At 43.7% G+C, this 12,192-nt stretch overlaps 2 protein-coding genes across 4 annotated transcripts in view; one reads left to right on the top strand and one right to left on the bottom strand.

Moving 5' to 3' along the window:
• Window positions 1-3,461, bottom strand: part of Nsmce2 (NSE2 (MMS21) homolog, SMC5-SMC6 complex SUMO ligase) — a 203,183-nt gene extending 199,722 nt beyond the window's left edge. The window contains 2 exon segments of the mRNA XM_038342057.1: window positions 3,292-3,339; window positions 3,342-3,461. Of these exon segments, the coding sequence (XP_038197985.1) occupies window positions 3,292-3,339; window positions 3,342-3,447 (154 nt within the window). The 5' untranslated portion in view covers window positions 3,448-3,461.
• A 4,001-nt stretch (window positions 3,462-7,462) lies between these two features.
• The window catches only part of Washc5 (WASH complex subunit 5), a 53,059-nt gene continuing 48,329 nt past the window's right edge, over window positions 7,463-12,192 (top strand). The window contains exons 1-3 of one of the 3 annotated variants that reach the window (XM_038342055.2): window positions 7,463-7,624; window positions 10,489-10,672; window positions 11,752-12,054. In XM_038342055.2, coding sequence (XP_038197983.1) covers window positions 11,869-12,054 — 186 coding nt within the window. In that variant the 5' untranslated portion in view covers window positions 7,463-7,624; window positions 10,489-10,672; window positions 11,752-11,868. Of the gene's footprint in view, window positions 7,625-10,488; window positions 10,673-11,746; window positions 12,055-12,192 lie in introns of all 3 variants that reach the window. The other 2 variants (XM_038342053.1, XM_038342054.2) reach the window with 2 other exon arrangements.

Here is a 12,192-nt window from a genome sequence, read left to right as displayed (position 1 = left end):
CTTGTATAAATGCTTGGAAATCCCTGTAAAAAAGGGAAAGCTACACTAACAATTTGGAAATAAAACAAAAATTTCTTGAATTTTAAGTAACATTTTAATTGACAACATGCGTCTTCAATTTAATTATATTAAGACAAAATGTTCAACGGTTTAAAAAAAAAAAGGAAAACCTCCCCTAATGAATGAGTGCTTGTGCGGACGGGCTGCCCTCGGCCTTGTCTCTGAAAGACTTTCTCTCGCCATCCTCCTCCTGCTCGTCAGCATTCAAATTCAGTTTTCCTAAAACAGCTCACCCAGGACTGGACTAGAGCTCACAGGTAGACAGATCAAGACCATACTCGTAAAAACGGTAAGACATGGCTGTTTCTTGTGTTTGTCATGGAGTATTTCCGGCTGCACGAAAGCCTTGTGGGGAAATACTGTGGGTGCTCTGACGTGAACCACAGCAGTGGCAGCTAAGGACTCCAGGTGGAAGTCACTGTGTCTGTCACTCTCCATCCTCTCTCAGTACAGAAATGTCACCTTGCCATCTCCGTCGTCAGGGACATCTCTTCATACAGTGTGATGCAGAGGTAAACGTCTATAAAACACTGCTGCTCCACACCCTGACGGCTGAACAGGGACGTGCCTTGGGGTGTGTTACAGGTGTGCATCCACTGTGCTTTTAACGCAGAGAATAACATTACAGGCAAACTGGGATCACTGAAACCTGAGCATCTACCAGAATGAAGAACGTGAGTCTGAATCTAAAGGACAACACCTAACAGGTTTTGGTGCTAATGAGAATTTTAAACAAAAATTCCAATTTTGAAGAATCTGTGATTACCCTTATGAAAGTCTGCGATGTCCATCATAAGTTCAGAGATGCTAGCAAATTATCCGCATCCTTACAACATCTTATCCATTTCCCACTGAGATATGTATTTGAATACATATCTGTTTTCAAATAAGATGGCAAAGTCATGAAGGAAGGAAGGATTTTATACTCATCTGCGTCCTTTATAAATCCCGGCACTGGATTAGACAGAATAGTTACTCTGTAATGTTTACTAGCTCCCTGGGCAGTAACTGAAGCACCAAGTGTGCTTCCACAGACACGGTACTGGTACTCCAGGCCGCTCTCACTGCATCTGCACATGGCCAGACTCTTCCGCTCCTCGTTTTCTTCTCCACATAACTTAGTCAAAATTCATCTTGTGAGCTTTTTTTATTATTATTATTAAAAACCAAGTATTTGCTGCAAATTTAACCCAAATAATCAGGATAAATAAAATCCAGCTCTTTTTATGTGTATGAGTAGTTATCTGCATTCATGTATATGTGCACCACATGCATGGACTGGTGCCCATGAGGTCAGAAGAGGGGTCAGACCGCTTAGAACTCGAGTTATGGCTGGTTTTGAGCTATCAAGTGGGTGCTGGGGATCAAATCTGGGTCTCACGAAAGAACAAATTTCTTATCCATTAAGCCTTCTTTCCAGTCCCTAAAAATTTTTTAATAAATATTTACTGACTATAACTCTAAAGTAAGGACTGGCAAGCTTTAAGATAAATGGTCATCACCACCAAGAACAGGATCCAATCAGATGGAGCAGCATATCAAGACACTAAAGGCCATCACTAAAAAGATCATAGGTGACTGATGCTGCCAGATATGAATGAGTGACTGGGATAGACATGGTCATCTGTTTCAAGAATATTGCAAAAGCTGGCCAAAACAATGCTGTAACTACTTTCAGACAACAGGACAACATCCAGACCAGAATTAGGGAGGAAGGATCCACACTGAGCATAGCAGCCTAAAGGATAAGACTCTGGAGCACCGGGAGGCAGAGGCAGCAGGAGCTTGCAAGACAGAGTGCTAGGAGCAAGCTATGAATCAGTCCAGGCATTCTCTGGAGTCTGGTGCTGGATTCTGAGACACTGAGGACAACTGCTGGGAGCTAGGAAGCAAACGATTCGCAGAGGACTCAGAGACACCTGAACTCTACCGTCCAGAGTCAAGTGAGGCTGCTAGCCTCCAGAGAACAATCAGAGGCTACTGTATCAGTCAGGAACAAGATTCTTGTTCTCTAAAGGAACAAGATTTATAACAGGAAAGAGGGGGGGGGGGGGGAGAGAGAAAGAGAGAAAAAGAAAGAGGGGGCAAGGGCGAGAAGAGAGAGCGGAACGAGAAGATGAGAGAAAGAAGGTCGGAGAGAGCGGACAGAGAGACGAACGAACAGAGGAGAGGAGAGAAAGAGAGAGAGAGAAAGAAAGAGAGAAAGAAAGAAAGAAAGAAAGAGAGAAAGAAAGAAAGAAAAGATAGAGAGAGAGAGAGAGAGAGAGAGAGAGAGAGAGAGAGAGAGGACACAAAAGGTTCCATTTAATCCTGTTGTGTTGTTGAAACAGCACAGTAACCAGAAATTCTAAATTCACTATATAGAATTGCAGCCAGACCACAGTAAATACGACAAATGAATTAAAAACACAGCACAGAAACTACTCAAAGTCAGAGGAAAAAAACAACACAGACAAACCCAAGCCCTATGTGATTTATGGGATAATACAAGGAATCTCATCTATATGTAATTGAATCGTAAAAGGAAAAGGATACTGGAGAGCGGGAAAATATGTGAAGAAATAGCAACAGAAACTCTTCCAACTTGACACTTAGATCTTAAACTCAATCAGGATAGGCAAAGAGAAAAATATTTCAAAGCCACCACAAACTGTTCAAACATAGTACCATTTAAGGAAAAAGAAAAGATACGATGCCTACTCCCCTGGCTCTCAATACATCAAGAAGTAATAATAACTCTAGGCCCCAAAAAGGAAAGAACATTGTTCAAAATCTTCTACTTAAAAGTAAGAATTCCCCAGAGCAGAATATTCCTGTGAGGCCTTCCTCTGGGGTGTCCCTGGCATCTGCTGATCCTATGTGCAGCGTGATCAAGCAGAAACTATGTAAAGTAAACCAACGGAAAGTGACGGTGAGCCGGCGCATTCACGTACCTTTGGTTCACGTACATCACAAACTTTAGATTGTATGTGCTCTCTCAGAAACCTTACTGTCCTTGTTCAGGAACTTCTAGGCAGGTCTGAGTGGAGGCCAACTGCACTGCATGGCTATGCCAGGTTAAAGGACAGGCTGAGAAAATGTGTCCAGAAGGATTAAATGCCTATCTCAAGAACATGCAAAGGGCATCCCCAGAGTAATGCAGCCACACTGTTAGCTCAGAGTAGACACACACAAAACACACACACACACACACACACACACACACAGAGTGAGTTTTACAACATCACTTACTCTGAGTCTCCACAATGTCCAGGGCAACACTAGAAACTGTGTCCATTCAGAGCTGATGCAGGCTCTGGAAGTTTTTAAGGAGGAGAGAGCGGACTCCACACCACTGAAGGATATGTAGCGAGTGGAACCTGAATTTATACTGGAACGCCCTGGCATCTTGAAATTGGTACCTAAAATTTCAAACACAACGGTAAGAGTTCTAAGTCAGAAAAAAAAAAAAAAAAAACCTATGGAAAAAGAGCACACCGTAACTCAATGACGACTGTATTCAATATCCATGTGCTACCCCGTTACCTGCGTGCAGTAAACCCAGAGGACAAACACCACACCTCAATATAATATGAGGACGGTAACTATCTGCAGTTTCTAAGAAGAACACCCCCTTTCTGATGCTTCAAAGAATTCTACAAAACCCAGTCTTACTAGCCTAACACATATAGACGATAGAGACTGTCCATGACATATTTCCTTCTTACAAGAAAGAAAATAAAGCTAATAAGATTTTTTAAACCTATAGCTTTTAACTTATCTAATATATATGCATTTTGAACTCTTAAAAAAATCTGGTTTTTGATAGTTCCTTAAGTTCCAATAGATTTTCACCTGTAATTATCTCAGATTCAGTAAAAGCAGGATTTCTACGTAGACATCTTATCTTACCAGCGGTTTATCTATTATAGTTGTAGTTACTACCCTCAATTAAATACTCCCCTTATCTATACCTTTAAACACCAACTCTTTAAGCTTTGGACCCCTTGCCTACATAACATCTTTGCTTTTTTCGGGAACCCTCCTGAAATCCGCTCCACTGAAAGCAACTAAAAAAGTGCAGCGCTCACACTGGCTTTACACGGCAAGAAGGCTGTTGCTAAAGCTGCACGACACAGCACCGTGAGGGAAAATGGTTTCTGGGACTCGGAGAGAGAGAAGATGCACCAGGCTCACGGACCAGAGGCGGCTGGCAAGTCCTTCCACTCCTCTTCGAGGACGAGGCCACGCTCATGGTGCGTGGAGCGATCTAGCTTCTGGCCCACAATTTGCATCAGAACTCACTCTTGTTCTTCCTTTCAAGAGAAGGGGCCCGGGTCCGTATCTCCAGCAACTTCCTCTCTCACAGTACCAGCTTTGTCCCACACCTCAGCTGTTACCGCAGCTTCTCCACTACTGCTTTTAACTGGGTTTGTTCCTTTATTCCACAAATAGGAATTAAAGGTCTCACCATGTAAATTCTAAGGCTCATTTAAAAACACAGGGTAGAAAAAGGGGGAGAGCACAGGGGGCTAAAGTGCTGGCTTTTTACCTTAGAGGGATCAGGTTAACATAAACAGTCACAATACCACAGTTGCTGATTCAAACAACTTGCCTAACAAACAAGAAGTATCGTCCTCAAGACCAGGCAACTTCTCTGAGCATGGGGATACGGTGGTTTTCAAAGGTAAATACTCCAAGACTTTTACTTTCAAGGACTACTTGGTTTATTCCAATTCAGTGAAAAACTGCCATATGCCAGGCAGCGTTCTAAGCACCAGAAATGCTTAGCCTCTGTTCCCCGGGAGCTCTCTATTCATGGGGCCAGATGTGCAAACATACCATTGAGACAGCACAGATTACTTGTAAAATGAAGGGACAATGAAATGTCTGACTTAGCCCTCATAATGAGGAAAAAGTATATAAAATACACAGCACAAACAGTTGCAAAGAGCATACAACTCTCTAGGCATCTACTTGAATTTTTCTTGTACAGAAAATGAGCCCTATTTCTGCCTTTGGTTTTCTCACAGGGTCTCACTGTATAACCCAACTGACCTCAAAACTCAGAGCAATACTCTTGCCACTCAAATGCTGAGACAGTAGTCATGCCCGGTCCACAGCCCTGGCTTAGGAAATACCCATGACACCTGACGCTACAAACTTCCTGATGTTTGCTTGCCCACTTGCACTGAAGGCCAGAGTTAAAGACCCAGATTGCTACTTCACTGAGAAAGCAGAAACCACCACGGAGGTACTTCCCTCCACCCTACCAGCCTCAGTTTCTGCATTTTGTTTTCTTCTCGTGTTGAGTTACCTAACTGTGCCCAGGAGGACCAACTCACTTTGCATGAGATCTTCTTCCTTCTCTCAGCAATCCTCCCCGCTTTCCTATAGCACCACAGCCTTTATCAGCGTCTCCTCTTTCACGCCTTCAGCCTCTCATCGCTTCCCCTATCTTTCCTGTGAGCTGTCTAGAGTTCCAATTCACAACTGCGAATCCCTTCCACACCCCCAGCATGTGCATATTCTTTACTTCTCCCCCTCCCCCAGTCTCACCTATCTGCTAAGGTCTGAATGTCTGGGTCGTCAGCCCCAATTTCTATGTTGAAATCCTGCTGTCCAAAGTGGTGGTATTAGAAGAGAAGGCCTTTGGGGAGGTGACAAGATCCACCCTCCAGAATGAAATTAGTCCCCTTTAAAAAAGGATGCTCCAGAGAGCTCTCTTGCCTTCCTACCACTGAAGGAACAGCAAGTCCATGCCATTTACAAAACAGAAAACAGGTCTTCACCAGACACTAAATCTGATGGGAAATCGGCCTTGGAATTCTCAGCCTCTAAAATTGAAAGACAAATGTTTCTGCTGCTTTTAAACTGCTGGGATATAGTATCTGATATAGACATCTGAACATTCTAACACTGGTCCTCAGGCCTTGGCTTGTTAGGACCTGGGGGCTCACCCGCAGGGAATATTTAATATCATGTGGAGACATTTTTAGTTTTGGGGGACATGGACTAGTATCCATGGAGCAGAGGCCAGGGATACTGATACACTTCTATCTTGAACATTTGTCTCTTGCTACAAAGAGTCATCTGAAAACAAACCGTCATCATCACATTCGTTAAGACACACTGACATAGGGGCTGGAAAGATGGCTCAGAGGTTAAGAGCACTGGATTCTGAGTTCAAGTCCCTGCACCCATATGGTGGCTCACAACCATCTATGAGATCTGGTGCCCTATTCTGGCATGCAGGCAGACAGGACACTGTGTATATATAATAAATAAGTAAATCTTTTTTAAAAAGTAAGAAAAAAAACACTGATTTAAACCAACCTCTTATTGGACCCTCTTTCCAATAACATTGATCTTTTTGTTCCCAGGACCCATAGCCTCCAAGACAATCTACAAGAGAGTCATGCGCTTCCTGGGGTCTCACCAAGTTAATCAGGTTCAGCACACCACTTTGCCTCCCTTACATTCCTGGAAGAGCTGCCGTCAATTAAGCCATTTATTAACATAAACAGGGCAACACTGCTCTACATGTTTCTGTGCAGCACCATAATAGGCACAGAGCTAACAAACACGAAGCTAGGCCCCTAACCTCCTTTAAACTCAAGGTGGCAACTTCGACAGAGTTGAGTCTCCTTTTCCGGCATGCCGGCATAGACAAAGACACCCTTCAAGCCTTCCCTCGCCCATGGCTCCTTCCTGTCTCCATGCCATCACAGTTCCTACCACACATTTCTACTACAAAGCCAGCTATTTGCTTACATCTGCCATTCCCCTATGCTGGGGCCTCCTTAACCTGGAACATGCATTAGCTGCGAAACGACCCACGAAAACGAAGTGATCAGGAAGGATTTGTTGAGCCACCAAAGTAACAACAAAAACTACTGCCATTTCCAGGTCTGCCCATGCCCAACAAGGTGAGCCCCACCCACTTCGTTCACATCAAGGCAGTAGCTGACAACTTACCCCTACCTGCAGAAACGAAATAACGCCTGTGGCCTCGAGTACATCTCAACCAACTCTTCAAGCCTCTGCTTTTAAAGTCAGATCAAACCAGATTTCTTTTTTTTCTTTCTTTCTTTCTTTTTTTTTTTTTTTTAATCACACAGTGGTGAAGGATGAGAGGCTGCGGGGGGGGGGGGGGGGCGGGGAGGGCGGATTAACCTGCCTCCGTCTCGCTGCTGCGGGTGAAAAGGACCGGGCCCACAGCCACAGCCCAAGTCCCCGGGTCTCAGGAGGAGGCGACAACGCCCGCCAACCCTCCCCCATCCCGGTACCTCTTCGCTTCTTACCTGGCAACTCAGTTGCATCTACCTGAAGGTCGCAAGGCCAGACTCCAAATCCTTCCCTCAGCCCACTACTCCAGTGGACGCGCGCGCTCTGCGTCATCAGTCGGCGCCCGCAAGTGATCACATGATGCCTGGCCCAGGCCTTCGCCCCCTCCCGTCACGTGATGGGTTGGGGAAAGCCAGGGCAGAAATCAGGGTCCCGCTCCACCTTTTAGGGGATCTCTGGGTCTGAAGAGGGGGACTCGAGTGTTCAGTCTGCGCGGCGAGCGTTGGACGGCTGAAAGGTGAGTCAGAGGCGCGCCTCCGGTTTGGAGGTCCTTTCCCCCCAACTCCCTTAGGCCGCGTCGGGTGCTGTCCCGGGAGCCACCAGGGCGGAGAAACCTAAGTCCTACAGGGTTAGGGCTGCATCCTTGCTATTCGCCTACGCCTTAATGGAAATCGCTCTTGCACGCATCTTTGAAGCATTAAGGGTGATGCTCAGCTACGTAGCCCGTAGCTGAGTGTGCAAGTTTCTCGAAGCGGTGCCCTGGTGATGGGGTTGATCTTTCATTTACTCTCGAGAAAACCCGAGTAGTCACTGACATGAAGGCTTCTACACGAGCGAAAGAGTTGAATAAAAGTTCTGTCACTCACTTTGCTTTTGGGCAAGTCTCTTCTCACGCCCCCTAATGCCCCTCACTCACTAAGGTATAATGCTAAAGTTCTTTCTGGGAGGGGGCGGCTTCTAATGGATCATGATTCTTCTATGATAGGAAAATAAACAGTTGGTCTCCTGATTTCTGTATAGATTGGAGTAGTGAAGGAGTTTTATTGCTCCAATCTACAACCAGGGACGTTCTCCTTAGGTGTTCTTAAGGAGTCATGAATCAGGCCGCAGTGATCAAGCTTATTCCAGAACTTTTCTGGAAGAGCATCCATTCTGAATTTGAGATCGTTGCTTTCTTCTTTATGGAACTGAGGTTTTATGAAAAGATAAAAATAGATCCATCATTTGTCCTCTGGATCGGGACAGCAATGCTGTTCTTAAAAGCAAGTTCCTTTGACAAGAAATTCTTTTTTTAATTTTTCTTTTTTTCTTTTTTTATTGATATTTATTGAGCTCTACATTTTTCTCTGCTCCCTCTCCCCTCCCCCTTCAACCCTTCCCCAAGGTCCCCATGCTCCCAATTTACTCAGGAGATCTTGTCTTTTTCTACTTTCTACTTCCCATGTAGATTAGATCTATATAAGTTGCTCTTAGTGTCCTCATTGTTGTCTAAACTCTCTGGGATTGTGGTTTGTAGGCTTGCTTTCTTTGCTTTATGTTTAAAAAACCACCTATGAGTGAGTACATGTGATAATTGTCTTTCTGTGTCTGTTACCTCACTCAAAATAATGTTTTCTAGCTCCGTCCATTTTCCTGCAAAATTCAAGCTGTAGTCATTTTTTTCTGCTGTGTAGTACTCCATTGTGTAAATGTACCACATTTTCCTTATCCATTCTTCGATCGAGGGGGATTTAGATTGTTTCCAGGTTCTGGCTATGACAAATAAAGCTGCTCTGAACATAGTTGAGCACATGTCCTTGTGGCACAATTGAGCATCCTTTGGGTATATACCCCAAAGTGGTATTACTGGGTCTTGAGGAAGGTTGTTTTCTAATTTTCTGAGAAATTGTCACACTGACATCCAAAGGGGTTGTATCAGCTTGCATTCCCACCAGCAATGCAGAAGTGTCCCTTTTCCCCACAACCTCCCCAGCATAAGTTGTCATCAGTGTTTTTGATCTTGGCCATTCTTACAGGTATAAGATGGAATATCAGAGTTGTTTTGATTCGCATTTCTCTAATAGCTAAGGATGTTGAACATTTCCTTAGTGTCTTTCAAACATTTTCGATTCATCCATTGAGAGTTCTCCATTGAGGTCTACACCCCATTTTTAAAAATTGGATTATTTATTCTTTTGATAATCATTTTCTTGAGTTCTTTGTATATTTTGGAGATCAGACCTCTGTCTGATGTGGGGTTAGTGAAGATCTTTTCCCATTCTGTAGGCTGTCGTTTTGTCTTGTTGATCATGTCCTTTGTTTTACAGAAGCTTTTCAGTTTCAGGAGGTCCCATTTATTAATTGTTTCTCTCAGTGTCTGTGCTGCTGGGGTTATATTTAGGAAGTGGTTTCCTGTGCCAATGCGTTCAAGTGTACTTCCCACTTTCTCTTCTATAAGGTTCAGTGTGCCTGGCTTTTTGTTGAGGTCTTTGATCCATTTGGACTTGAGTTTTGTGCATGGTGATAGATGTGGATCTATTTTCATTCTTCTACATGTTGATATCCAGTTATGCCAGCACCACTTGTTAAATATGCTTTCTTTTTTTTCCATTTGATACTTTTTTCTTCTTTATCAAATATCAGGTGTTCGAAGATGTGTCGATTGATATCCAGGTCTTCTATTTGGTTCCATTGGTCCTCCTGTCTGTTCTTATGCCAGTACCAGGCTGTTTTCAGCTATAGCTCTGTAGTAGAGTTTGAAGTCAGGGATTGTGATGCCTCCAGAAGTTCTTTTATTGTACAGGAATGTTTTGGCTATCCTGGGGATTTTGCTCTTCCATATGAAGTTGAGTACCGCTCTTTCGAGGTCTTTGAAGAATTTTGCTGGGATTTTGATGGGCATTGTGTTGAATCTGTAGATTGCTTTCAGTAAGATTGCCATTTTTACCATATTAATTCTGCCTACCCAAGAGCATGGGAGGTCTTTCCACTTTCTGGTGTCTTCTTCAATTTCTTTCTTCAAAGATGTAAAGTTTTTTGACAAGAGATTTTTACAATACAGAAAAATCAAGGGCCCATGCTAAGGTCCTAAAAATAATACTGCCATACTTTGATACCCATAAAATAATATTAGTAAGGGAATTAAGATCTGTGACTCCATTCCATGCCATTAACAATACAGTTCAACTATAGTAAGAGTACTGATGTTCACAAATATGTCTTTCTTATAGTTTCTGAGTGACTTTCTCAGACCCAAGTTCCTAGAACTTCCACTTAAGTGTCACCCAACAAAGTCATTACACTGTCCCAACAGTAGTCAGTAAAGCGCCCAGACTGACAGGTGAGGGGGTGCCCCCCCTGCTTCTCTTGACCACACTCGCAAGCACTTCATCTCTTTTACAGATCCTCCTCTCCAGGACTTTCTGCTCAGCTTGCTGCAGGCTGCTATAGGGTCAGCGGGCATCTCTCACAGTCTTCATACTACCTGCTTCCCATGCACAGGTTAGCGTTGTTAGCGTCCTGTGCACTTGCTGCAGTTTTCCTCCTCTCTGCATCACACACAGTCTTGGCTTCTCTACAGTAGAAGGTGGGTTGCTTAAACATCCTCATCTCCATCATGGCAAAGAGGTACTCAGAACAGAGTGGTTGGGTAAGAAGATGGGTCTTTCAGAAGAATGACCTGTTAGCCATAATGGTAATAGTCAGTGTGCTGGGTGAGAAATCATCCTTGGTGTACTGGAATGAAAGAGAAATGAGTAGTTGATTCTGCTTACAGTGCTAAATGTCTTCATGCTAAATTATGTATTTTTAGATCAGTTTGGTTTAGTATTGATAAATCATCTTCACAAATGTATAGAAACTAGTCTCTAAAATTTTATTTTTTTATTGTTTATCTGTGCGTATGTGTGTGCACATATGCATATTGGGGGTGGCACTGCCCATGGAAGCCAGCAGTGGGCACTAGATCCCCTGGAGCTGGAGTTACAAATGATTGTGAGCCTCCATGTAGGTGCCAGGAACTCAGCAAGAATAGCCGAGTCATCTCTTCAGTCCCTGAAATGTAAAGGAAATCTTGGACATGTTTATACCTGTAGGTCCTTTGGATAAATGCCTTGAAATGATATACCCAGATGTGTCTCTGACTTGTAATGTTTGCAGTTGTGAAAATATCAACTAGCAGGGTATGTTTGTGCAGTTAGGTTACACTAGGTTGCACAAGCCCAGTAGCCCTGCCGCCGGCTCAAAAATGAGCTGTACCCTCCATCTTTATCCATGAGAAGTGAGCAAAGGTGAAAGAGAGGCCGTTGGTGTGGTTCTACAAAGGTCCTTGTGGTGCTAACCTTATCCTCAACTTAACCGGCTTTGAAATCACCTGTGAATCTGCCTTTAGGGGTGTCTTCAGAGGGGTTCAACTAAGAAGGAAAGCCTTTCCCTGAGTTTGATGTCATTCCAAAGGTTGGAGTCCTAAACTGAGTAAAAGGGAAGAAAGAAGGAAGTGACCTAACACCACCATTATTCATCTCTCCCCGAATATTGGGGAATAAACTCCTTCTCCTCATACCAGAGCTCATTAACATAGTTTTCCTGGGTTGTATATGTATTTCAAAGGCATATACACACATTTCTTTAAAATAAAAAATGTTAACTTTTCTTTTTTCAATACAGGTTCTTTTAATGGAGCAGCCATTTGGTTTATGGTCCTGGCTTCCCCTCATGATCCACAGACCCCAGCTCTAAGGCCATTAATCATTCCCACCATCGTGGTGTGGAGTCACCGTCACGATGCTGGACTTCCTGGCAGAGAATAACCTCTGTGGCCAGGCAATCCTGAGGATCGTTTCCTGCGGCAATGCCATCATTGCCGAGGTGCTGCGGCTGTCTGAGTTCATTCCAGCTGTGTTCCGGCTGAAAGACCGGGCTGACCAGCAAAGATATGGAGACATCATATTTGACTTCAGCTATTTTAAGGTGCTTTTCCCTGTGGCCTTGGTATTCCTGTCAAAAAAGAAAGAAAGAAAGAAAAACAACAACAACAAAAGCAACTGTTCTCTGGGAGCCACGGGGCCTGAATAGGAAAGTAATTATGTAGCATTAAAAAGACAGCTT

The sequence above is a fragment of the Arvicola amphibius genome, chromosome 9 (assembly GCF_903992535.2).
Source record: "Arvicola amphibius chromosome 9, mArvAmp1.2, whole genome shotgun sequence".
In the NCBI taxonomy this organism is placed as follows: Eukaryota; Metazoa; Chordata; class Mammalia; order Rodentia; family Cricetidae; genus Arvicola; species Arvicola amphibius.
This window is presented reverse-complemented; position numbering and strand designations above follow the sequence as displayed.